The sequence below is a fragment of the Anser anser genome (assembly GCF_964211835.1).
Source record: "Anser anser genome assembly, chromosome: 2".
Lineage (NCBI taxonomy): Eukaryota > Metazoa > Chordata > Aves > Anseriformes > Anatidae > Anser > Anser anser.
In genome coordinates, this window is record NC_139721.1 from 44,656,562 (window position 1) to 44,683,630 (window position 27,069).

The 27,069-nt window shown below is 42.7% G+C and overlaps 1 protein-coding gene across 3 annotated transcripts in view; it reads right to left on the reverse strand.

Annotated features, from left to right (window-relative positions):
• The window catches only part of MAPRE2 (microtubule associated protein RP/EB family member 2), a 100,308-nt gene that overhangs the window by 60,844 nt on the left and 12,395 nt on the right, over positions 1-27,069 (reverse strand). For all 3 annotated transcript variants that reach the window (XM_083823438.1, XM_083823434.1, XM_083823436.1), the window contains exon 2: positions 12,816-12,877. Coding sequence is in view for 2 of the 3 variants with exons in the window: in XM_083823434.1 (XP_083679560.1) it covers positions 12,816-12,877 (62 nt within the window). In the remaining variant the exon portion in view is untranslated. The remainder of the gene's footprint in view (positions 1-12,815; positions 12,878-27,069) is intronic.

A 27,069-nucleotide genomic window follows, 5' to 3' on the forward strand; every position in this document is an offset into this window, starting at 1 on the left:
ATGGTGACAGAATGTAAAAATAATCTATAGCAGGTCTTTAGCTGCCAGACATACCCCTACCTGCTCTGCTAGGCAGCGAGCTGTAAAACACTCTGCTACCCTAACTTGTAAAAATATTTTTATTTCTCCACCAGTGGCAAAGAACAGAAGCTTCTTTATTGAAGCTTCCAAAACTGTTTAAAACATTGACTGGCAAAGCTACAGCAGAGAAGTGCAGGTGAGGACAGTGCTGCAGCCTCCCTTCAGACCCCTTATTGCCTTTGCATTAGAATTAAGTGCAAAAAAACCTCCCAGCGCCTCGACATAATGCCTTACCTTTATCACGGCTGAGCCAGGCCCAGGCAGAAGCAGCTCGTTGCTGGTTTTTAGACAGCACATGCTGCTTCTGTTGATTTAGCACAGCCTGTGGGACACAGGGCGCAGTATGGATCTCATATGCACGGCACTCCCTCTGCTTACAACTCCATTTCAGGGCATCGTGTGGCCCATGAACACAGCCCTTATCTTTACGTGCAGGAAGCCACCACATCACCTTCCTGCTTTCAGCAGTCTGGGCGAAGATTTCTGAGATGTGGATCCAGCAGCACAGAATGAGAAACAGGAACCTGCCGCTATTATCAGGTGACTGCATCCCTGCTGACTGCACAGCTTTCGGATGCAGTGAGCATACAAACAGAAATGCAGCTCAAAGAGCAAAAGGTCAGAGTGATCATAAAAAAACAACACACATCTATGATAAGTTGAAAGTACTGAAACCTAGTAATCATGTGTTGCAAGCCAACTAGGCAAAACAAAAAGAGCCAGAAAGTCAATTAATACACAGGGGTGATCACAAAAACTGATGCACTAGGTCTTCAAGCACCAAGAATCACAGCAGCAGCAGTAAGAAGGGACCTATGGAGGTCATCCAGCCCATCCTCCTCCTCGGAGAAGGATCACCACTACTACCATGAGCTCTAGCCAAGAGACTATCATTACCTACTACTACCATTAGTCTAGCCAAATCTTAAAGATCTCCAGGGATGGAGATGCCCTGCCCTCCCAGGGCAGCATGCTCCAGTGCCACATGAACCTGCTGTTTCTCATCTCCTACCTGACTTTGGCTGCAAGGAGATCCCACACTTACCCTGGCGAGCACAGTGAGTCTTGGCTGGGCTACAGATTGGAAGAGGCACCACCCTACCCGAGCACATGCATTTCAGTACTTCCATTTCCACTGTGTTGAACCAGGAGGAGTGAGCACCAGTGAGCATGGCAACAGCCCTGAATGTCATTCTCCAAAACACTGGTTGCTTCTTCCTCCACAGAGCTTTTCTCTTTCCAGCCCCCTCTCGTTACTTGCTCAAGGTCTCTCACACTGCAGCAAAACAGCCGTGCAGCATAATTTATAACACCAGAAAGTGAAATCCCCTAAAAGCCCAAACAGCAGTGTTAGAAAGGCCTCAGGCATGCTCGAGCCAAACTTTTATACTAGCCAGCTGATGTGGAAATAAATTATGAGTATTTTAACGCTGATAAGAAGTGACCAATGCACAACCTCTGAAAACAGAAGTGATGGCCACACTAGAGACTTCTGCTAACATATTTGTCAGAAGATTAAAAAAACACCAAAGTCTTAGTGAGCTTTGTGACACAGCCAAAGTATAAATAAAATTAATGATGGCAGAAATTCCCCACTGCTTGGATAACTTGTTTCTGTGGTGGAGGAGTGGGGGGAGATCAAGAAGAATGCACTTAACCCTAGAATGGCCAATGAGCATCCCTCATCTGACAGATGTTCTTGTTCAAACTAGTAAATGAATCCTAGTGTGATATTCCTTGCACTGCCCTCTGAATATGCCTCAGCTACAGCTTCGACCTGTAGCAAACACCACTCGAGTATAATTATGGCCAACACGCTTCCCTTGTCAGAGGTGTTTCAAGAACACTTCTGCCACAAGCGCAGTTTTCCCAGTGTGAAAGAATGAGAAAACCTAACTTAAGGCGAACAGTCGGAAGGTAGCAGCACCTTTCACAAAGCAGCATTCCTGATCAATGCAGCCTGCTTTTCTAATTCAACTGTCGTTTCCCATACTACTAAATGATCACAATGGAGATGAACAGAATTCTGCAAAAACAGATGTACACCCTGTAAAGCAAAGTTATTTTTAGCATTTAAGTGTGTATATTTATCAGAAATTATATTTATCAGAAGTTTGTGCAGAAACAGGTTCTCCCTGAAGGGGTTGGACTTGGCCAACCGCATTTGGATTTGAGAATCGAATAGAACAAAGCAGGAAAAAATTGGGAAGAGATGAAAAAGTTACTCTACAAAGCCTTGGACACGTCTTGCTTGTTCAAGGAAACCCTAGTTCACCAAGGTATGTAGACATGCTTTATTCCAGCACAAGTAGTTTCAGTAAAATGGATAAAGCCATAAGTGTACTGCAACAGAACGAGCTTAATATCTGACAGCATACACCCTGAATAAAAGTTTCATTTAGTAAACTAAAAAGAGAAGCCTTAGGAAACCCACATTTGCATGTTATCTAATGGAAGTACAAATGAGCCCTCTGCAACTGCACACCTGTTAGGGAGCACTGGCTTGCGCCAGCTTAAATTAGTGCGTGGTTCCAACCTGTAATGATAACATATTACACAAACCTCCGTAGGGGAATTAGCAACAGCAATGCAACTAACACAAGGAACGCATATCAGATGTGATGTGGTGTACGATATGTTTCAAGCTAACCTGGGCTGTGCTGAAGAGCTTACGTTTCCTGTTTCACTGACATATCATCTGTCAGCCTTGCTGATTAGCCCAAAGGAAAGCTCCCACTGTGATGTAAAATCACTTAAAACTAAAATTCAAAACCAGAACTTCATAGGCTTTCTTTGTTTACTCAGCACTAAATCAAATCTCCCCCCTCCCATCCCGTTACTCCATTCTGTGCCGTACATTTCAGGGCGCAGTGCATTTAAATTCACCATACCGAACGGCAAATGATAATGATTTGGCAGGACAAAGAAACACTGCATGAATTTTATTAAAACAGCTACTTATCACTCCAGACATCCTGTTGATAAAGAATGAGCTTCCCACCCTTGGGGATTATACTGTTGCCACTTTAAGCAAAGTCTTGATTATTTGCCTTCCCTGGAGAGAAGCACAGAAAGAGAAAGACAGGGCTGTCCCAATTACACAATGTGCATGGACCACATCCCTATGAGGTAATTCAAGCCTATTTTTAAATATATGGACATATTTATATTTCAGAGGTCGCATTTCATATTTTAAAAAGAGTTCTGTGCCTGGGAGGAACAGAGAAAGAAAAGTTCAAGTCTTTGTCAGCTAAGCATTCCTGAAAATTTAGCCATAAGCTGCAAATCCAATCTGGCCATTAGTGTATGAATTCCTCGCTAAAGAGAGTGGTCTTGAAGAGTCACAGCCTGTGGGCATTTTTCTTTAAAAAGGCAGCAGCTACCATTTGTAGTTACCGTAGAAATCAAATAGAAATCAGAGGATTATTTCAAGATCCAGACACTGTCTACACAACCAGATTTTTTTTTTCCTGGTTCACAGAAAAATTCAGAAGCCCTTGAACAGAACAGATATTTTAAATCAAGTTACATACTTCAATATTCAAATTGTTAGATAAATAGATTTATAGGACAAATACATTTAATGGGCACTTGCAGAAATCAGCACTTTCAGGGTTTAGTTAAATCTGGTTGCTTTAAAGAAAGAAACTCCTATTTAGAAAAGAAACTCTCCAATATACATCAAAGGTTTCTGTACTTAAAACATAAGCGGTTCACACAGAATACGTGAAACTTTTTTATCCAACACTTCCTACTTAACAAAAAGCACCAGTGGCAGCAGGAAACACTCAGTGAAGGAAGGATGGTTCCAAAGAGGAGAAATTTCTACTTCCATTTAATCCAGACCAAGCCAATATTTTGAATTCTTCAGTCAATGTTACGTGTGTACTGGGACACCACAAGGTTTCAGGCACATCCTGGGGAGCTGCTTTCATCCGAAAACCTATAAACGGCAGCTGTGATCAATAAATGCTCCAAGTAACGACTCCTCTGTCTCACTTTGCCTTTAATACTGATTGAAAGCAATCGAGAGAGGAGGCTGACTCACATCTCATGCATGCACATTTACATGGAAGTATTTGGCTGGAGCTGTTCTAGGTTTACAGTAGCCAGTCTCATTTACAGGGAGCTGTTAACTAGTTTTCTCAGCTTGTTTTGACAGAGTTCAGATGTTAAGACTATTAAGCATGAAGATCTAAACCAAGAGCATTCAAACCGTTCAGGTAATCTGGATTCCTAGACTTTTCCAGAGAATGACAAACCCGTAATTAAACGAACACAGGATTAGTGTTCCAGTAGAGAGGGATATTTACATTTCCATGCAGTATGGCTTATTAATAAATCACATGGCCAGAGCTTCAGACATCCGTATCCTCCAAAAAACAATGAATCAAATTATAAATGATTAAACAGTGGAAGATTTTTCATATATGAGACAGTAGAAGAGAAACCTAGCATTTATTTACGTATTTTCAACTGTTGAGGAATCTCTGGCTTTCTTGGAGCTAGAGAGAGGTTAGAAAAATGAACGATGACATTACAAACAACATAAAAGAGTGGATCATCTACCTCTGATGTTCCTCCTTATGTTCTACACATAAAATAACAAATATAACAAAAAATACAAATAACAAAAAATGTGCTTTGAAGGCACTTCAGTCTAATGGTATATTTCAAAAAAGCAATGTTGGGACATAGGGGAGGGCAAATGCTTCGCAATATCATCTGCCAAGGGTGCAGGTTTCTAAAGTGAAAGCCTGATATGGCTGTAATCCCACACTACAGTGATACCTTATTAGTAGGTGATGATCTTGAATACTTCTTGCTATATTACTCCACTGAAAACTTGACTTGGCTTTGATATTATATACCAGGAATTCAAGAATAGTTAATAACTCTTGGGATTGGTGATTCTCTGTTCATATTGTACAACAAGCATTTTGAAGCTGACAGCTATTTGATTGGTGCACGTTATCCAAGTCACTTAGTGCCCCACATGACTATCCAGTACCTGTATACAACATAAGGAAAAGTTTTAAGTGCTTCGCCATGATTATTGGCCAAGACCTATCCTGCTTACAGTGTTGCCTTTTCCAGTATCAGCATTACAGGTACCGAACATGTGAAGCTTGCACAGGGATTATAGCCCATCACAAGGAACATTACACTTGCCAACAATTATCAAGCTGTCCAAGACACTCACCACTGCTAAAGAGGAAAAGAGAAGGCTGGCACAAGAAAGCAATGACTCCAGCAGATGGTCGATTAAGTTTTTGGATACCTATTACTGAATCAAAAATGCCTCAACCAGCCAACAGAAAGGGCCTGACCATTACAAACCAAAATTTGGAGGGGTTGCTTTGCCCCAGGAAATTGTTAATTAGGTGCCTGTCCTCCCACACCCAGCGAAAAGCCAACATAAACATTATTACATACCCTAGCTAATGGGAAAGAAATACAGAGCGTATTCATGCCTGACTCAAATCAAAATCGTACTGCCAAGTCATTCAGTAGTATGTGAACATTCAGCGACTGCAGAACCCAAGAATTCAGTGCCTTACTGCAAAATACTCTACAAGAAGTTTCCTCGTGCTCCTACAGCATGCTACAAACTGTTCTCTTACAAAGCGAATGTGTATCAAGTGCCATCAAATTAGTGAATGCCAAGAAATTACACAAAAGGGGCTGTGTTTTTTGTGTTGTTTGTTTTTGCATTCTGCCCTTCCCTCCTCTTGGTAATTGCTTTTTATCTGGGACATTGATAGAAACCAGCTTTTGTACGATGCTGTCAGCTTTCCTCATTTTACAAGCACAGAAACAGGCCCTGCTCTTAGAACCAGATTGCTGTCATTCATCTGCACAAACTTCCCCTGCCTCACCCTCATCGCCAGGTGTTGGGTCCCAACCCCTCGTCAGGGTTTGCTTTCCGATCCATGCATCCTTTTAGCTCTGTTTGTGTTTTCTAACCAGCTCTGCAGATAAGCAAACCCATCCCTTCTCTCCATTGCTACAGCTAGATGCGTGGCTCCTCCTTTCATCTTGAGATTTCTTCCACATCTGGGGTTTGCCCATTGTTCCTTCCCCCATTCTTTTCCGCCCTTCCTTTGTCAAGCATCACCCTTTGTAGTGCTCCAGCAATTTCCACTTTCCTCCATCAACCACCTGCAGCGAACCTGGGTCACACTGGTTTCCTTCCCCCAGACAAAGTCCCCAGCATGCCTATTGTCCAGCTAACACATTGTCATTAGCTAATTATGCCTCCTCTCCTCCACGGGCTGAGAGGAATGTGCTGCACCACTTGCCTGCTAAGGTGCATGCACATTGACACGCAGCCACCCCAAGAGGCAACACCTGTATTTATGGCTGCATCACCTCCAGAGCTCGCACGCTGCAGGTGACACATCTCCTGTTAACACACCCCACAGCTGGAAACCCCAAGGGCACCCCGGCACCTCTCAAACGCCAGGTTGCAAGGGTTTATTTGCAGTCACTAGCCCACAGAGAACTCTAGGAGTGCTGTTTCTTTGGGAGCAAGAAGCTCTTCCATGTATAATTTTACAATTACCTTACAAGTCCATTGTGTAAGCTTAAACAAGTTTTAGCTTCCTCACTTATTGATGGAAAACACTTTTTCCAGTGGTAGCAGTCAATGTTCATTATCACCTTAGTGTTTACTCTATCTTTATCTTCAAATGAAGAGAAATTTTTTTTTTTTACAGATACTTTTAAACATAAAGTTACACTTATGTTAGTGCTCTGAACAAAAACAAAAATATCCAGAGGTTTGAAAACTGTGTCAGGAAACTTATCTCACTGACAGACATTTCCTAAGAGGACTTTTGGAACTTGGCATATCAGAGCAAGTTTCCACGAATACTTTGAGCCCTTTATTAGCCTAACGCTGCAAGTGCTTTATTTAGCTACCAGCATACTACAAGCACTTTCTGGAATTCTGAAATTCAGAATTAGAAAAAAAAATGCCCTTGCCTGGTTGTTAAGAGGTAAAACTAGATAGAAGAAAGCTACTGTCAGCCTGCTTTAGTAGAAGGTGCATCTGTTCACAGAAACACACACAAATACTGAGGTCTGGGGGGCAGAAATAATGCTTGTGAGCTTGTGCCACAGTGAATTTTCTTCTATAAAATCAAATTAATGATTTTTTTTAGAAAGATACCTAGCAATTAACAGTACAACAACCAGTGATATGTATTTGTGGATCAAAATGTGATACCTGTTGAAGTACTGCTGAGACATTTTATTTTATTTGAATGTAGGGGGCAGATGAAATACAAAACAAAGCTCAGGTCCCTGCTCTAAAATAGAGGGTGTGCCATTAAAAATGTACACATCTCCATTCTGAGCGCACAAGAGCATACAGAAAGTGCATGATCTTATGGAAAAGATAAACAGCTGGATTTACTTGCTTCCATTAACCAGTGACCCACTTGTCAAACATAAGCTTTAGATTTAAGAGTGATTACATGAAGCCTCTTACATTAGACAAGATAGATCCCGGTTATGAAATCAGATCAAGTCTGAAAATACTTGAATGCAGTCAATAGTGTTCTTCTATAAAGACACAAGGTGAGAGCCAATTATTCTTTTTAAAGCACACAGAGTAATGTAACAGTATTTTCTCCAGTACTATTCACAGCGTGTTTATCCCACGCAGCCCGCTCAGGTCATTAGCGATGAGCCAAATCCGGACCCCTTGTAAGAGGATGAAGCCCTGATGGAAGCCAGCTCATAAACCTCAGTTTTGGGGGCATCACCAGTTTCCTTCTACTATGAATATTGATCCACAGAAAAATCAGACAGACACACCCCACACTAAAGGGGCACGGCGATGTTTACCCAGCCTATCTAATCTCTCAGAGCAGATTTTTAACAGAGGCTGCGGCTATGCGTGTTGGTGGCAGATCTCCAGCTGAGGCTTCTCCAGCAGCATCGGCTTTGCCCTCATGTAAGCTTCTGCCTCCGCACACCTCCCTTCTGTGCCTGCTCCGTGCTGAAGCACGAAAAAAAGGCACAAGAAGATACGGATGATCACAAAGTTTGGGCTTGAGTGTAAGCCCTGTGTTAATAGAAGAGGAAACGTAACAAGGACAACAAATTGCTAGGTCCTGAAAACCTCTAATTTTGCCACCTTGTGACACAACAGCAGAGCACACAACAATGGCTTGCCCACACTCTGTGCCCACACCTGTGGCTATCCAAGGCTCCAGGAAGGCTGAAGAAGCCGTAATTATAAGCAACATTTTTAACTTAAGGACAACTTCTAAAATTAAATGTGTTGCATCCACCTGACCTTGTGAGCATGCTGTGCATTGTCAGCAGCTCACGTGACTCCTCATGTAGGGTGATTTTCTGGAAGCCACAGATCATGGAGCAACTTAATGATGTAAGAGTCACAGCAGCCAGCAAGCCTAGGTTTCCATCCCTGGTGACTGCAAAGAAATATTGGAAAATAGTGACGCTTGGATTAAGAAAGCAAAACAAAAACAAATGAACCCCCCCAAAAAAAAGAAAAAACACTACCATCAAAAAAAGCAGAAAACAAAACAACCCAACCAAAAACCAAAAGCAAACAAAAACCCCACTACCAAATACCCTCTTCAAAATAAGTGCAATATCCAAATTAGCCCTTCCAAGCCTTTCTTCGGGCTCTTAGCAGGCATGGTGCTGTTCTAGGAGCCTGTCCAGAGGTGATCTGCTTTCCCCTGGATTTTCAGCACCTGATCATGCTCACAGCCAGTTTTGCAAACAGACTCTAGCAAGACACTGAGGCCACTGGAAGTAGATCCTCTGTTACCCTAACCGATCCCGTCTGTCAGCAGACGCAACATGACTGCACAGAGCCAGTGTGGGCTCTGCTCACATTGCAAGATTATATTTATGAAATCCGTGAACTGCTCTGAAAAATGAAAGTGTTTTACAGCATCTCGTATGCAATACAAATACTTTAACATATGACAATTTTTTTTAAATGTCCTCAGGGAAAAAAAAAGGATTTTTTTGCTGCTGGAGAAAGACTTAGACCATTGACTGAATCAATGGTCTTTAGTAAATCTGAATGAACCGTCACTGACAGGCAAAACACAGAAGGCAACAACAAAGTCAAGAAATAAGGGTATTATTCATATTTTTTCTTTAAATTGTATTTTGTCATGGCTTCAACAGCCATAGCACAAAGTAGCTACATTTTGTAACCTCTGAACAGTCATATTGTGTATAAATTAAAAATAGCTTCTGTAACATTTTGAGCACAAAAGGTACTAGTAGCATGTAAACAGGGTATTATCCTCCTTACAGTGGAAAATGAGTTTTCTATTTATTAAAAACTCCAGCCACAAGTCTCTGTGCTTTTGTAACTGTGAATTTATGTCAGCGCTGTTGACAGCTTCTGCATTTGAAAGGATCTCATTATTAACTATTAACAAAACCACACTATCTTTTTGAAAAGCTAAGATACGTTCCTGATGAATCAGCCACTTTGCTGAGCTCCTGTGGGATAATTTTTGGTACTGGATGCTGAAAAAATAAATATCACCCCAAAGTTCATAATATTTTCAGACAATACCATAAATGGCTATTCAAGCTCACCAATTCCTAAGTTAAGAAGGGAACAAGGACGGGTGCATAGGAAGCCGTACACAAACATTCCATTGAAGTTAACTTTTCTCGTTAGGTTCAGAATTTAGGTCTCCAGTTTTCTCATCTTGGATCAAAATCAGACATAAAGCAGCTGTGTCCTATGCAGGACTGACTCCTGAACAGATGTCCTCCACTACATTTTGGGGGACCTGAGGTTGTTTCCAAAGGATGAAAAGGCTTTCAAAGCAGTCTGCTCAGCCAGAAGTTCAAATATTTCATACTACTGAATTATTTTGGCTGAAGGTTCAAAGTAACCTTTAGGGAAGCCAGGTCGTCTTTGGTAGGAATTAAGGGGACCAATCTGGGGAAACAAGCAGTATTCCCACCGAGTGAGAAACAGAGCTCACTTATCTAGAAGCAGCATTTTATTCTGCACCAGTGCTGGTTGCTGGGAGGTATGGAGAATGAAGTGAGAGGAAATGCTTCTTCTTTATTCTTCCCAGTTTAAGCAACTCTATGCAGCTTTTGCATGAATGACCAGAGAATATTTGTTTCTGCACAGGGAAAGAACAAGAAAAGGTCATGCAGGCCTCTTGGTTCAGGTTTCCCCTGAACAAGTTGTGAATTAGTAGTTCAACATACACACACGCATTCTGTGTGTATACATATATAAAAATATATAATGTGTATATATACATATAATTTGCTTTCTCTTCTCCTATCTCAAAATTTCTGAAACATAAGTTTATTCCTGACCTGATATTCCATCATAAACCAGCATTGCTTTCTAGTATTAGGGTGTATTGTAAATGTTTTAAGTCATAATACATCAAGCAAGGAGCTGTAACCGCCAAAAGCCCCCTTATTCACGTCTCACACAAGAGAGGTCCTAATGTGATAACTAAAATCCTTGGATACTCCAGCATTCATTCTTTGTGCTGATTTCCCTATAAGTTAACTCCAGGAATAAGTATGCTCATTTGCTAGGCTCAAACGCATTGAAACATGATCAGAAGGTTTCCCAAGTATGTTACATGGATTTACTTTTTGCAATTGTAATAGCTCAGCTAACTTTTTAGCAATATAATGAACCTCTGGTATTAAAAGGCTAATAGCTAGGCCTTTATTTTGACATGTAATAGGCCACAAGGACTAAGGGATTTGGAGAGGAAAGGCTACACAGTACGCAGCAACCCACAGGGAATACGCTGGGAAGCTGCCTGTTGCTTCAAGGGTAGGGTTACCGATTCCAGGAAATCTGCATGCTTCAGATAAGTTCCTATTAAACAGGTAGGATGTTGTCTGCTCATGTAAGTGTCTATTTGGTGGCCATGTGCTATCTCAATGCCCACAACTTTCTTCAGATTTCCTGTTGTTTCAAAGTACTTGTGAGACTGCAGCGTAACCAAGTAAAGAAGCTGTACTTAAGCAGTGTCACCTACCCTGTGCAGGAGTAGAAGCAATGGGGATGAGCACAGGGCATTGCCCTGCCGCACCTGTGACACCTTCATGGGAAGGAGTGTGTCCATGGTACAGTTTCCTAGCTCTTGGTATCGGATTCCTCCTGTACTTCATCCTAAGCTCCATTCTGTGATCCTTCATGCATAAGAGCCTTGTTCAGCTCCAGACTATGTACTGTTCTACTGAGGATTTCCAGGTGCACTTGAGACCTGCATATCTTCTAATTGCTCTGGAAACAACTCTTCTCTCGCACCCTGATGAATCTGAACTCTGAGGCTCTTGTTTTAACTCTCCCTTTTCCAGTGCCAGCCTCCTTAAGTGCATCTGTGCTAGTTAGCACAGGCAATTCTTATATTTCCATAAAACTTACCCTGAATAATTTCTCATCTATCATGTATCTGGAGAAATTCTTCTGCAAACATATTTAAGCTTTTTCAGGGCATTAAATAACTTGGAGCAAATCCCTAGTTTCACTGTGAAGCAAGTCTTTAAAATAGCTCAGACACAAAGCTCTTACTTTTAACTACAAAACATGAACAAAAGAACCACCACAAACTGAAACATATCCCAAGTCCAAAGCTAGAATTTACATGCTTGTAACAGCTTTTCAAGCATTAGCAGCAACAAGGCGGTATATTTCAAAATGAAAGTGCTTCATTACACAGCCCTAGGATCATTTCAGTGCTACGCATATTTTCAGCACTAGCTATGAATAAACCTCCCCACAGTGTATTGCATATCTCTAAAGCTGCCAAGAGAAAAGGCGTGCACAGTACCCACCACGGCACGGTGAACAGTGCCAATGGCCAATCTATTCAAATAAGAGTTTTATTACTAGGGCATCCTATGCTCCATTTTGGCAACAGTTATGATTTCTTGTGTAGTAAGTAGCACAGATGCAGCACAATGAGAGAAAGGGAGCAAGTGACAGCAACTGGAGGGAGCATAGATCTGTTCCAGGAGCATCCTTTCAGAAGGCTTTCTAAACATTGCCACCTTGTGGGCCTTGCATCTCCTTGTTTCGTTGATCCCTTCACTCTTCACAGGTGACTCACTGCAAGGATTTCATAGATGCCAGGTTGGAGGCTGGACAGTTGAGGTTGCATCCCATCCAATCTGGGTGTTAATCTAAACTAAACTCACTTAGCTGGGAATTAAAAAAGGGACAGCACCTTACAAATTGCATCTAACGTAAGTGACCAGCCCCATACAGCAGCACTTTGTGTACTTCCACTTAACATTATGAAAGCATTTAGCACTTAGCATTATGAAAGCAGCACTAATAATGTACAGAAGTGCTAACACTTAAAAGAACAAATGAAAACAAAAACATAACTTCCTTGAGGTTCCAGAACAAAAGGGGAGAGAGAAGTTAAATTCACCTGTAGTTTTCCCTTTTTCATTCCTTTCTGCCAGCAATTCCTTCTGACACCAGTTGAAAGAAACTATTTCCAAAATATTTGTGGCGCCTAATTTAGCTTTCATCATTTGCTGCATGAAGGAACAACTTTTAATGACTTTAATCTTTTAATTAAATTGTCAAAGACACTGCAAAGGAATATCACTTACTATTGATAAACTTATTTAGCTATTGACTTAAAGACATCAGGCAAAAATTCTAGAGTACTTTATCAGTCAAAACCACTGTAACAAACACATACAAAAGACATAACACTTACTTTGAGCATCCAAACACTTTCCCTTGTTGCTGGCTTGTACTATTCCTTGCAGCAATTTGGTACTGGAAAGAAAACATGAAAACACTTAGTTCAACAAGCAAATTGGAAAGAAAAAAAGAGGAAAAAAAGAATCACTGAATGGTCTTTGCCTGTATTGGTTGGGCAGTGATGCAGTAGCTGTATTCTAAAAATGAAGCAAGAGGAGAGGTCCCTTATTACAATACCCTAATTCAGCTGTGCTCACAATAGTTCAGTGTCTAACACATCTGCACAACAATCAGATGTCCCTCTGATATAGTAGCAAATCTATGGGGTCCCTTGTGCTGGGCTACATTCAGAGTTTATTCATAATTGCTGGGCACATTGCTGTTTCTTCATCTGACACGGATCTTCTGAGCACAGGCAATCAGTTATGACTGTTGTGTCATGCAACTGGGGCCTTGCTGCACTTGCCTGAACAGATTTTTCGGAGAAAAAACTACCATTGAGAAACATGAACTGATACCCACGAAAACCTGTGTTTTTGCTAACACAACACTAGAAACCATTGGCAATCCTTAGAATTTTCTTAGTTGGCAATGAAACCATGATGTTGCCACTTGCAGCAGCCACATTTAAGACCCATTCCTTTCTGTGTTCCTAGACGTGATTTCCTACAATTGCTGGATTTGTCCTCATATCCATTCTCTCAAGTGCTGCATTACAGGCTACAGAAATATAAGCAGGAGCAACGATATGTGGTTTTCAATTTGTGTTATGAATTACATACTAGGGTTACGTGGTGAGGTTTCTTAATTCACCTCCTCAGTCAGCAGGAAATCTCTTTCCTAGCAGGTAAATAATGGTTTACTCAGACCAAGGCCCTGAATATTGCTTGTTTTGCATTCATGGTCAACTAGTTGGGACAGCCCAGCAGGGAGGGGTATTCCAAAGGCATCCATCCCTGCAGAACAGCATGGAACTACATCAAACAGGATCCCAGTGGTGCTTAGATTGAATCAGGACTGAGGGATGCAAGAAGCCCCAGCAGGTGGATTTACATTCATCATAAACCCTATTTTGAGATGAGAAAAACATAAAGCAAGTCTCTCTCTAATACATTATCATCTGGGAAAGGTAAACAGACCTTTAAACACGGCTTGTCTAGAAAACTGGATCCCAGCTCCAGGAGCTGTGACTCATCCTGGCAGAGGACTTAAGAATCCTGTTAGCAGACTGGAAGGCTGAAGCTACCTTAAAGCCAAACCAGAAGGGGAATTAGCTATTAAACATGTTATTGTTTCATTTCTTTGAATCTCTCCAAGCCTCTTAAGCTTTGCTTTTCAATATACTCTTTTTTACTCCATGTGTTTAATGTGGAAAGTGATTCCAGCACAGCTGACAAACCTCAGGCATCCTATTGGCATAGGAACAGCAAATCCAATGTGGTATGTTGGCTTCTAGTCAAGTAGACCCCCTGAACTGAAGCTGGGATTTAACAGCAGTGCTCCAATAACTTTTAAGGATAGGACACTACAAGACAATGTTTAGGAGAAGTGCTCTCACATGAGAAGGTGATGGCCAGAACTTCTAACAGGTGAAAGTAGTGAAGAAACATGGTGATTCCCTTAGAAATGCAAGGGAAAATATGTTCATGGCACATTTTCTATGCTATATTTTCTGAACAGAGTGGTATTTACTGAAAACAGGTAACTATTTCATTGCCTTCAGCAAGTAGACCTGTTTGAGGATGTTTCGAGTAATGACACCGTGCTGAAATTCACTCATAAATAATGTAGCCTAAAAAAATGGGGAAAACTAAAAAAAAGTAGGGAAAAATAAAAGTCCTCATAGTAGAGGTTCCTGAAGCCTGAAAACTGGTGATGAGCATATGCAGAGGTTAAACCAAAGAGGTACATCTCAGCAACATCTCCTGACTTCTGCCTGCATGCAGGTGCTTACCTGAGCTACAGGAGTCGTGCGATAGCTATGGCCAGAAGAGATAATTGGCACTCATCTGCTGCCGTGTGTGGTAGCACTCCTAGGCGTCCACCTGCTCTGCAAGCCATGCCAACACCTCGACCTGTACTTCTGGCTTCAGATGCCAGAGCAGCATCCAGGCAAGGGAGTGGTAGGAAACATTGGCTCATTAGGGTGGAATTTAATTTAGGTGGACAAAGGAATGCAGTAGAGGTCCTAGTTATTGGGTGTGCGGAAGGTAACGATGGGGAGACGGAGTCCTCTTTGGAAGGGTGGAGGGATAAAGGTATGCAATGAAAACAAGGGGGGAAGGAAGGATGCCATAGGTTTCCCCCCAGTACACACGAGGCCACACAGCTGCAGACACTGGCATCATATCACTGCTATACATGAACCTGGTAGCACGATTCCACCCCTCAAAATTCCCCAAAAGACATAGGTCACACTAATTTTAAAGTAGGTCCCCATCTCTTCCTAACCAAGGCATCTAAAGAATGTATTCTTTCCATACTGGTAAATATAGGAAAAAGGCCATGAGGTAAAAAGGGAGAAGATAAATATCTAAAGGATCTCAAAAAGTCACGAGTACAAACCCAACCAAAGGGTGCCAGACTGGCTGGCCACTGGCTTCCAGGTAGGTATTCAGAAAGTCCTTCATGGGGTCCCTCATCTTGCCAGGTGTATGAGCAACCCTGTAGCCTATGTTTGCCTCTTTCTCAGATGCAGCTGAGTTCCACAACACACAATTCATGGTAGTGTGTGCTGGTGGTGGCCTTGGACAGACTCAGCAGACTCTTGCTGTTGCAAGTGTATTGGATCTCAGGACATTCAGTGGATTCAATGGGACCACTGCTCTCCAGGGCTTATTTGCTCTCAGGAAGCTTTCACATGCTCACTCTCAGTGCATGTTTTTCCTCTGTGAACTTGTTTTCTGGTAGCTACATCCACAGACTTGGTCACCTATTGAAGCTGTTCATACAAATTGGAGGTATTTGTATGACAAAATCCCTTGAAATGCTTTAAAACATTTAATTCTCAAAGGGTACAGACCAAAACACAAAACCAACCAAGCAAACAAGGAATAAACAAGAGGGACTTGGGAAAACAGGCTAAAAACCAAGCTACTAAGCCAAAAATAAGCCAGTAAATCAAAGGTGAGCTGCAGAAAACAAGGTACAGCAGCTTCTAGATGGACACCACAGACTCATACTACGAGAAGTAGCAGCCATAGCTGTTAGTTGAAAGGACCAATGAGGAAAAGTTAGGACAGAATGTTTCTGAGGTGATTTAAGAAAAATGCCTTCTATTACATTTGACTATATATGTTCAAAACTTTGTCTCAGGGAGCTGTATTTCCCTTGTGGTGGCAGAGCCCTGTGTCTCAGTGGACTGGATGCTTTCTACCACCCTGCACAGATTTTTTTTTTCCTCCCCCTGCTGAGGGCTGGGAAAATGATGTTGCATGAAAACAACTTGCAATATAGGCTGACAGTCACCTATTATTGCCTCAGATATCTTCGGCATTTATAGAACAACTTCAAAACCAACTTATTTTTAGCAACTGAAAGAATTCAAGCAAACCCATTGTGGCTGCTATCCAGGCATTCACTGAGTGGAAAATAGCTTGACAAATTACAGAAATTCACAAACTTCGATTGTAAACCAGGAAAGCGTATAACACTATTTACATATATTTTCCTGTTCAAAACATGAACTGAAAGATTTTGATGCTTTCAGTGTCAAAGGAAAGAATTGCTGTGTTTTTTGACCTGTGCACGAATCACAAAAAAATCCACAAAGCAATCAAAATACAGCAAAGCAAGAGAAGACCCATATACCTAACAGCCGGGCAGATGTCTCAACTTACTGTTAAGTAGTAGCCCAACCCTACCTTGTCTCACTGTTCCTGGGTAAGTCCTGCACTTACCCATAGGTTCCCGATTCAGGACTGCACCCAGTCCATATATGGAAGGCAAAGACACAGATTCAAAGCAAATAAAGCAACACAGCTGAGTTCAGTGCCATTCACAACTCCAAACCCACGAGAAATGCCCTGCTTTGACTCGGAGTGCTTCACAAGGAAGGCAGTCACAGAAGACGCGAGATGCCGCTACCGAGCGCCCGACACAGCCTCCCACCTCTTTTGCCCTTGCCATTTCAAACAGGGCTTTGTTCCAGCGGTTCTGCTTCTCTGCCAGTGCTCTGATTTCAACTCACATATTGGCATGAAAAAGGTCTGGAGTCTTCTTATAGAACTGTTCCCTCCCTCTCATTTACAAAGCAACCAATCTCTTTTGCTCGTTAACATACAAAGTAAGCCCAAGAACATCCTGCTTAACAACTTCGTAGCAAGGAACATGCATCATTTCTCCAGAAGACTTTTTCCACCCTGCTCAGTAAGCCACTAAATTTACTCCCCACAGGGCAGTTAACCAGCTTCTCTCACTTCTGTTGTCTCCTTCTCCATCCCGGAAAGTGGAGTTTCCAAGATGCAAGTGCCTTGGAGACAGGGCTGGCTCAAAGCTGCAGCCAGCTACAGCTGGACACCCGCCATCCTGCAGGCCCTACCTGCCCTCCTCCCATCAATGAACACCTTCCCCACCTTCCTGTCCAGTCACCTGGAGATGCAGCAATTATATTCCAACTAAAAAAGAATGTAACAGAGCTCACCCCATGTGATATCAGCTGAAGTTAGCCTGACACTTTTGGCAAACTATTTTTTTGGGGCATAACAAGCAATGCCAAACAAGTGCATCAAGCAGTAGGTGGCAGACTTCACAGGAAGAACTGATGAGGATGTGTATCTATCATTCTCTGTATTTAGCAGCAGGTTGCACTGTCATACTTAGCTCCATTTCAACCAAAAAAAAGTTTTTCCTCTTTGCACTTTGAGAAAACAGTCTCACTTCAATTATTTGAGACACTCTTTCGTTTAAACTTTAGTTCAGAGTCACTGATGTCTGCATTCCAACTTCCACCACACTAATTAAAAGTCTGTTTTTCTTGCATCGTCAGTGTCTACATCTGTTGGCTTCTACATCCAACGCAATCACCAGTTTTAGTAGGCACCTGTCTGATTTGCAGTGTTGACTGCAGTTTGCTATTGACACACTTCTGCATCTATTAACTCATTATGCATTTGAATTTATTTTGGTAGGCATTACACCACGTTTTACAGTGTACTTAGTTTAAGAATGACTAGAATTGATCAGTTTTCTGCATTATTTCATACACTAGAATCACTTAACATTTCTTTTGAATACTTCCCTCTTCATACACAAAGTTATGCTGTGGTGACGCATATGTTTTGCAGTGAGGCAAGAAAAGCCAGCACTGACTAAGGTTTCAGGTTACAAAGAATTTGGCAATAGTCTTGGCCTAAGGTATTTCAGCCCTAGGTGTTCACTCCTTATATCTCCGGGCTGTTCCTTAGTTTTGCTGGAACAGCTCTGAATCCAGTCACAACTCCCATGAATCACAACTCTGTGAAACAGACCAAGAAAGGGATCCCATTTCAGAGTTACCTTTTGCAGATTAAAAATAAAACTGAAAAAAATCTGAGGCAGTCTTTTATTTCAGTACACAGCAAGGCCCAACCAACAGTTGGTCAGCACAACTGGGAGGGCAGGAGCATGCTAACTGGTATTGATGATGAGAAAGGGGTACGGGGAACAACTCCGCTGAACAGCCTCTAATATTAACCTTTAAAATATCTGCAACATGAGCTCCTCTTCAGGTATGGCCTGGAGATTAGTGGGTACATAGAGCTTTTCCCTGTTCAATCTGGAAGGAGTAAGATGTTGAGGGGAGCTTGCAGCAGCTTGCAGCTTTGGTCCAGAATAGTAAGTTTCCAGTACATTTATCATTTCCTATATTCAACTTCAGGCTGCATTTTGTGGCTGAAATTTTATAGGCTAGTCAGCCTTATAAACAAAAAGAAGAACCAAGGAAAAAGCATTAAGTAATACATTCAAAGGTAATACATAAAATAAGAGTATCTGTGTTCTGAGCCAACACACAGTTTCTGAAATTCTTCTAGGACAGCAAAAACTGAAGGAACGAATGAGGAATCCTGATAGTATAATATGTTGAAATACCCAGGCTGGCATTCTTTGAAAACAAGCATGCTGAACAAGCGTGGTAGGAAGTATCTGAAGATGACTTTCATGGTATACAGGCACCCACAACAAACTGAGGGACTCACAGAATTTTGTGAGGCATCTAACACATACCAGCTTCAGAACCAGCAAAATATTTAGAAAAAGTTGATTTAAGACCTTTAAAAGGCATTTAAACCAAGGAACTAACTTACGTTTAGGCGTTACCCCTCAATGTAACACTAACACTTGTAGATATACTTGAGAAAAATGCATGTAGTTCAGTCAGGATTGTGGGCTGAATTTGGTACCTAAGATTAGATAGGCTGAATCCCTCTGTATTGTGAGATTAGTTTTTCAGATCTCTCTTTACAGTGAGTGAAGAAAAATAAGCATATTGGAGATTATTCAGCACAAATCAGATAGATATCTGCACAGAGGGGGATAAGGGCTCCTACCAATCCTCTGTTCCAAAGCAGCACCCTGCTGTTTGGTACATCCAGCTGACAGACCAGTGACCTCTGTTAAGGTGAGGAATTCATTGTCTTTCCTCAAGAAAGAAAAATCATCTCCAAGACAAAGCATTTACTACCTGTGCCAATTTCAGCTCAGGAAAGCAGCACGTGTAGCCTGGAAAACACTTGGCCCTGGGAGGGAAGCAGTCCTGTTGGACAGCACAGGCTGGGTACCAGCCAGCTGGAGAGCCACTTCAGAGGAAAAAACAGAACAAAACTGGGGGTCTTGGTGGACAGCAAGTGGAAAGACTCAATAGTATGCCTTCACAGTAAAGAAGGCCAACCCCACATGGGGCTGGGTTTGCAGATCCAGTGATTTTTCCCCTGCAATCAGCGCTTGTGAAAGTGGCCTACCTGTGTCCTGGGGAGCCACAAACCACATCAGACAGGCACAGACATACTGGAGCCCAATCCAGTATACCCAGATGTTTAAGGGGCTGGAGCACATGATGCTGGGGGAGCTGGGGTTGTCCAGCCTGATGAAGAGAAGGCTCAGGGCGTGTGGCAATGTCCCATTGCAGCCCACATCCACCTAAGGGTAGGGAGCAGAACAGATAGGGCCAGGCCCCTCTCAAAGGTGCACATTGACAGTGCAAGACGCAACAGGCAAGTTTCAACATGGCAAGTCCTGATTACATGTTAGGAGAACTGTTTTTATCACAGAATCATAGAACAGCTTGGGTTGGAAGAGACCTTAAAGATCACCTAGTTTCCAACCCCCTGCCACAGGCAGGGACACCACCCACTAGACCAGGTTGCCCAGGGCCCCATCCAGCCTGGCCCTGAACACCTCAAGATACCTGGTATTATCATGACAGTGGTTAAATGTTGGGTCCACTGAACCTGTGAATTTTGCTCTTTGAGACATTCAGAGCTCAACGAGTCCCTGAAAAACCAAGCCCATTAGGATTAGGTCCAACAGGGGTTGGACCAGACAACCTCCAGAGGCCTCTTTAAACCTGTATCATCCTGTCTGTGTGAAAGCATCATAACTGCAGGCTGCTTGTTGCCTGCACGTCTCACCCAGGAAACAGAGCCCTAGCTGGGGTACTGGACTGGCATCTTACATCTCAGTCCTTTAAAAAAATCAGTATGTCTTCCTCTGCCTCAAGTTCCTACATAATAACAATAAAAAGGACTAACTCAAGGATGAAGGATGTAAAAACAGATTCCAGCATCTGTGGAGATGATTAAAATAAGATAAAGTCTTGTATCTTGATTTTTATTTCACCCCTTCAAAATCTAAATATGCAATACATAAGTGTATTATTAATATGTAATGCATAATATATCTAAGAAAAATCTACACACAGATCTTTGCTCTTTATAGCCCTGGTGAAGCAGTTAAAGAATTCTTGGACTTCTTTCTCATGTGAGCAGAATGAATTACTTGCAGTCCATTGAGGATGTACAAACCTGTGAAGGCTGTAAGGCCAGTTTGTGGAAATGTCCCTGTGAACCTCTGGTTAGATAATGTACTCACATGATAGATGAAGATACATTGAATGATGTAGCATCATCTCATTTGTACTACAGTTTACCACATATGCTCAGAGACAAACCAAAAGCCAAAAAATATGGGAGTGTTCTCACTCTCTCATTTTCACCTAGTAAATACCAACCAGCCAGTTTTGCCAGGTAGTATGTAAGAGCTACTTTTCCATATATCCACGGTAGGACTAGCATCCTTGAGTGCCTCTCTCTGCTCAAAGGACTGTGTTCACCTTTTACATTATTTAATCAGTGGAGAAAAGTGATCAGGTGGCCCCAATGATATAATCACAGCCAGGTGGCCCTGAAACTTTCACATGTTTTAAGCCTTCTCCAAGCTGTCCATGGGGAGATCCTCACCAGTGTCTGTTTGTTTGTTCCAGCCATCCGCATCTGCAAGGTGGAAGAATGGCACACTGTCACTTCACACACTACCACACATTTTAAATGAAAGCAGTCATCAACTGCTGTGTGTAGCACAGGTAACGTGATCTGAGCGTGCTGACAGGAACAGGTCCCTTGGGGGAGTAGGCAGAAAAACCACTTTGGTACCTAATTCATGTTTCAAAACGGCATGTGCTGAGCTGCTCAGTCCACCCAGGCGGCAGCAGCTCTGATCGCTCTGAGAAGCAGAACTTCAATGACAAGTACAGATGCCTGTGTTCTCAGTAAGACCTTTTACAAGTGTAGGCTTCTGATCCCACCAGCAAATGGGGACAACCTTGCAACCTGCCTGTAAACTGGGAAAGCTAAAATGCATGGAAGTTTGAGGACACTTGCACTGTGATAATGACCCCATCAAGTAATTAATATAGCAGAAATTCCAAAATGTTTGACACAGGAAGCACAGAGCAAAACAGTGTTTTTGGATTTTGACTATTTATAGAGCTGGAAACTGGAAAGATCTCTCTATTAAAGGAAATGAATAGTGTAATTGAGAAGTTCATCAAAGTAGGGCTGTATCTGAAAACTGCACGAATACCTTCTACTCCTTCAGTTACAATAACATTGCCACCTGATCACAGCTTGCGAGCTTCAAGTTGAAGGAGAACATTCCAGTCTGTGAGATAAGGGTCACAGCTTGTTATCTCATTTAGTCTATGTTATTACACAATTAAAGCAAGTCATATGGGAGGGGGTTGACAAGGCTGGGTGTCGGACTTCAACCTCTCCAGTTAACATTACTTCGTTCTGAAAGGACAGCTTGCATTTGGAGTTTACCAAATCAGAGGTTTCTGGACTGCATGTGAGCTGCAGTATTTTTTCCCTAAGAGGCTATAGTACAAAAGTCAAAGGAATGATTATTTTTCTGTATTCGTTTTGTGGACAAGAGCCACAGAACACAGTGAAATGATGCACTAACTTGAAGACGTGCATCACTTCTGCTCATTAGGAAAAAGCTGACTGGGAGATTTCCAAGTTGTTATACCATACCAGATTGAATTTGAGCTTCCACAACATTTTGCTCTGGAAACTTTTCTCCTTCAGCACACTGCCTGCAAGTACTGATCTGGAGAAGCACTAAACTCATTTCAGTAGTATACACAGTTTAAGCGTGGATACTTCTCTCACTGCCTTTCCCAAATGCTTACTATGTTTTCTGTTTGCTGTCCAAACTAAGCAAGGAAAGTCACCACTTACCTGGAGAAATGGATACTTTGGACCAATTCACCATTTAACATGGTCATTATTTCCCTTATAGTTGACTGAACTTCTACAGTGGCCTTTTTTTTTCATCTAGAAGGCAAAGTCTTTTAGCTTGGATGGAGAAGCAGAACACTGGCAGTTGTTTTCCGTCACCTATGTTGTATAGAGAACTTTATCATAAGGACTAGGCATTTGTCTGATCCAATCTTATTGGGAAATCCATCTCTCTCAACATAAACAGCACTTCCCCTCTTTCATAAACCTGCTGGTACAACAAATACTGTGCTGAAGAACCACTCTTACTGTTTCTTCTCAGGCACATGCAATCTCTCCTAGAGAACACAGCCCCTGTCAATGTTGCTAGATAAGCTTTTCTCAGACTGTGTCGCTTTCTACACTTAGTGCCTTAAAGTGGCAGCCTCCTAGGACCTGGAGTGACCAGAGGGTCCTTCACCTGAGCTTGGCACACCTCCTGTCTTGCATAAACCAGCTCACACTCTTTGCATCCAAGGCTCCCAAGGTGGCAGCTGGCTGAAGGGGTTTATGCACAGCTACTTTAACAAAGTAGCTAGTTATAAAATACATGTGTGAAAGGCAAACATGCATTTCGGGGCTCTAAATAAAACTACAAGTGAGATTTTTGTTTTCCAAAAATGTATTCTTTTAACAGAGCCCTTCTCTTTTCAGCAAGGTTAGTCAGCTATGGACACGCTGGACATGCTCAAGGCCAATCAAGGGAACAAGTCATGGAGCTAGATAGCACCCACAGCTTGAAGCATCCACCATCATCTGAAAGCAGGTCTCTCTCTAGCAATTCAATGAACACTTTATGCATGCTTGTGGTATAAGTCTAATTTTTCTCTCTTTTTGGTAGCCAGCTTACTTGTTCATTCATATAGCAAAAACGTAAGATTCAACCCACGCTTTCCCACAGGATCCATTCCCCTGCAGAGGCCACCCAGCCGCCCTGGTCAGAGCACACCCCACCTCCCCAGAGCCCCAGCATAGCCAGGCAGTCCCTGCACCCTGCCATGCTCCTGCACATACAGCCCTTCAACTCAGTGTCAGAAGGGATGCTCAGAGAAGTGCCGTCTTGGTAAAAAATATCAGGAGGTTGCAGCAAGCTGCACTTGCGCTTGAACTAAGCAGATCAGGCAAGGTCACTTCTGGTGAAACGTTCACTGGGACAAATTCTAATTCACCCAGATATTTTGTTCCCATACAGACAGCTGGAAGACTTTACAACACTCTCAAATGACAATGTTTGGCAACTTATCAAACAAACGAAATGCCTTTTGCCTGTCGAGAGCACGAGCACATCATTTTACTTCAGCGTTACTCTGCTCTCCCCCAGTGCAATGTGTCAGTTTTGCCAGACTGCTTTATCCTAAAGGAGATTGCCAGGGTTCAGCTTTCCCACTCTTTTTTTGATGACAAATTGATGTTGAAGTTAAATTTCCAGAATACAAAAGTGACCAAGATAATGTATTTTGTCATACAAGATATGCAAGGAATAATACAACTGAAGCAGTCTCAACATTATTGGAGTGACTCGTTGTTACATTTGGAAGCCAACTACTTTTATTCCCAGAAATACTGTTGCTTGCCTTTGTGCAGATGCTTATAGCCTCCTCTTGTTGAGGTGCCGTGCTCCTTTTCCTACTGTTCCACACTGGAAAACAGGACACGCAAGCCAACATCACAATTTTCTGACATTATGAAGCCAATAAATTCAGAAACATTTGCTGCTTCTTCTACAGCAGATTGTTAATTTCAAATAAAGCCCCATACTTTGGCAGTGCATGCCCCAGAAGAGCAAGGTGGAAGGAAGGGAAGAGGAAGGTGTGCATGTGTGTGGGGACATCTACTCCCCTGGGCAAAGCTGAAGGTGTGCACAGTGGGACATAGCTGGGAGCAAAACTCCTCATGGTCAGTGTGACACGCAGATGCCAAAGTGAAGATTTGGGCTCACACACCAGGGAACCAAACCAAAAGGCCAGCCCAGCAGGAGGTGGAAAGAAACTTTCCTTCAGGCCCCTGGGGTGGTGCAGATTTCTTCAGAAACCACAAAAAATTAGAAAACTAGAAAAGATAAGGGGGAAGGACCCTACAGCACAGGTTATCAGGTGTGGAAGGTATATATTATTAAACAGCTTTCATCTCACCTGCCAGATCTCTCTCCTATTGAAAAGTACTTTTCCTTCTAACATGTATTTTTATGTTTTAATAAAATCAGCTTTGTGAACTGAAAGCCTCTAATACATCACTTATGCTCAAATCACAGAAAAGAGTGGTGTGGTTCCCCCTTAAAGCTCAGGCCCTGCCGCAGCACTTTGCAAGCACACAGGCTGGCACCCAGCTCCCACGAGCAGGCTTGCCAGCACCCTCCAGGACCAGCCTGTATGCCTGGGGCTGCGAGACAGGGAAAGGAAATACACCATTCTGTTTTACCTCAGACATAGCTCTCAGCAAGCCTCTTCCTGCAGTTTCAAGTTGTAGAAGTCAAATGTAAACAGGTCATCACAAAAAAAAACAACAAAAAACAGGTAAATACCATAGTGCGCAGCAGGACATATATATGAAATAACAGCCCCTATACCACCGTCTTAGAAAGCTTAAATGGTTGCATTTAGGCTGCAGCATAACCTATACGTTTTCTCTCTTACTGTGCATCACTAGATTCAATAAAACCTCAAATAAGATCTTCACTCAGAGGATCGCAATACTTTGAATTTTTCAAGCTAATGCACAGTGAACAAAGCAGCGCCAACTCCTCTGTGCCACATTGTTTTAATGGACAGAAACTGTACCAGTAGCTACGCGATCCTTTCAAAGGAAGACAAAAGATACCACTGCCATCGGTCAGACAAACGTTTCTTGTTGGTCCACAGCTGCATAATAAGTTCCCTGTCATTTGACAGGCCCATCGCAGTGTTTCTCTATCTGCTTTTCGAACATGATCATGTGTTGCCTGTAGTCCCTGCACCCCAGTGAAGGATTACTGCTGCAGCAGACAATACATCATCCTGAAGTCATATATATAATGCTAATCACATCCTTTACCTGACATGGCCTTCAAGCATCTCACACACTTGGCACAAGTTACTTCAGGTCAAGTGACATCTGACTGGGAGACCGACAGTTACATTTTTTCTCTGTTTATTTTATCTGCAGCCATAAACAAAATCTCTTTAGATCTCAGTCATTTAAAGAGAGCTTTCATTGTCACTGCATCTGCTGCAACTCCCCTTTCAGCTCTCACAAGGCACAGAGGAGCTGAACTTCAGGCTTCTGCCTCATGATGGGAAGTGTTGCTCATTTGCATGATTGTCATAGAACCACAATGGCTGGGGTTGGAAGGGACCTCAAAGATATCTAGTTCCAACTCCTCTGCCATAGGCAGGGACACCACCCACTAGATCAGATTGCCCAGGGCCTCATCTAACCTGGCCTTGAACACCTCCAGGGATGGGGCATCCACAACCTCTCTGGGCAACCTGTTCCAGTGCCTCACAACACAGTGAAAAATTTCCTCCTAACCTCTAATCTAAATCTCCCCTCTTTTAGCTTAAAACCATTTCCCCTTGTCCTGTTATTATCCAACTGAACGACGAGTTGCTCCTCATTTTTTTTTATCAGTCCCCTTCAAGTACTGAAAGGCTGCAGTGAGGTCACCCCAGAGCCTTGTCTTCTCCAGGATGAACACCCCCAGCTCTCTCAGCCTTTCTTCAGAGGAGAGGTGCTCCAGCCCTCTGATCACCTTTGTGGCCCTCCTCCATACCCACATCCTTCTTGTGCTGGGGGCCCCAGACCTGGACGCAGCACTCCAGGTGGGGCCTCACAAGAACAGAGCAGAGGGGCACAATCACCTCCCTCGCCCTGCTGGCCACTCCTCTGTTGGTGCAGCCCAGGATGCAGTTGGCCTTCTGGGCTGCAAGCACGCACTGCTGGCTCATGTTAAACTTTCCATCCACCAGAACCCCCAAGTCCTTCTCTGCAGTGCTGCTCTCAATGAGTTCCTCTCCCGGTCTGTGCTCATGTCTCGGATTGCCCCGGCCCAGGTGCAGCACCTTGCACTTGGACTTGTTGAACCTCATTAGGATCACATGGGCCCACTTCTCAAGCACGTCCATTGTCAGATGGATTAAAATTGCAAAAAGTCAAGTCTGCAAGACACAGTATCTTGTTTGAACTCAGCAGCTTGGTTTGACTTGAAATAAACTAGGGCAGTAGAGGCCAGATGACATTTTCCTCTGACAAAAATGCCCTGAAAAAAATACCATTAAAGGTCAGCCTCTTCTCACAAATAACTAGTTATAGGACTGGAGGGAATGGCCTCAAGTTGCGCTGGGGAGGTTTAGGTTGGAAATTAGGAGAAATTTCTTCTCAGAAAGAGCAGTCAGGCACTGGAACAGGTTGCCTAGGGAGCTGCTGGAGTCACCATCCCTGGGGGTGTTCAAGGAAAGGTTAGATGTGGTGCTTAGGGACATGGTTTAGTGGGTGACGTTGGTGGTTGGGTGGTGGTTGAACCAGATGATCTTGAAG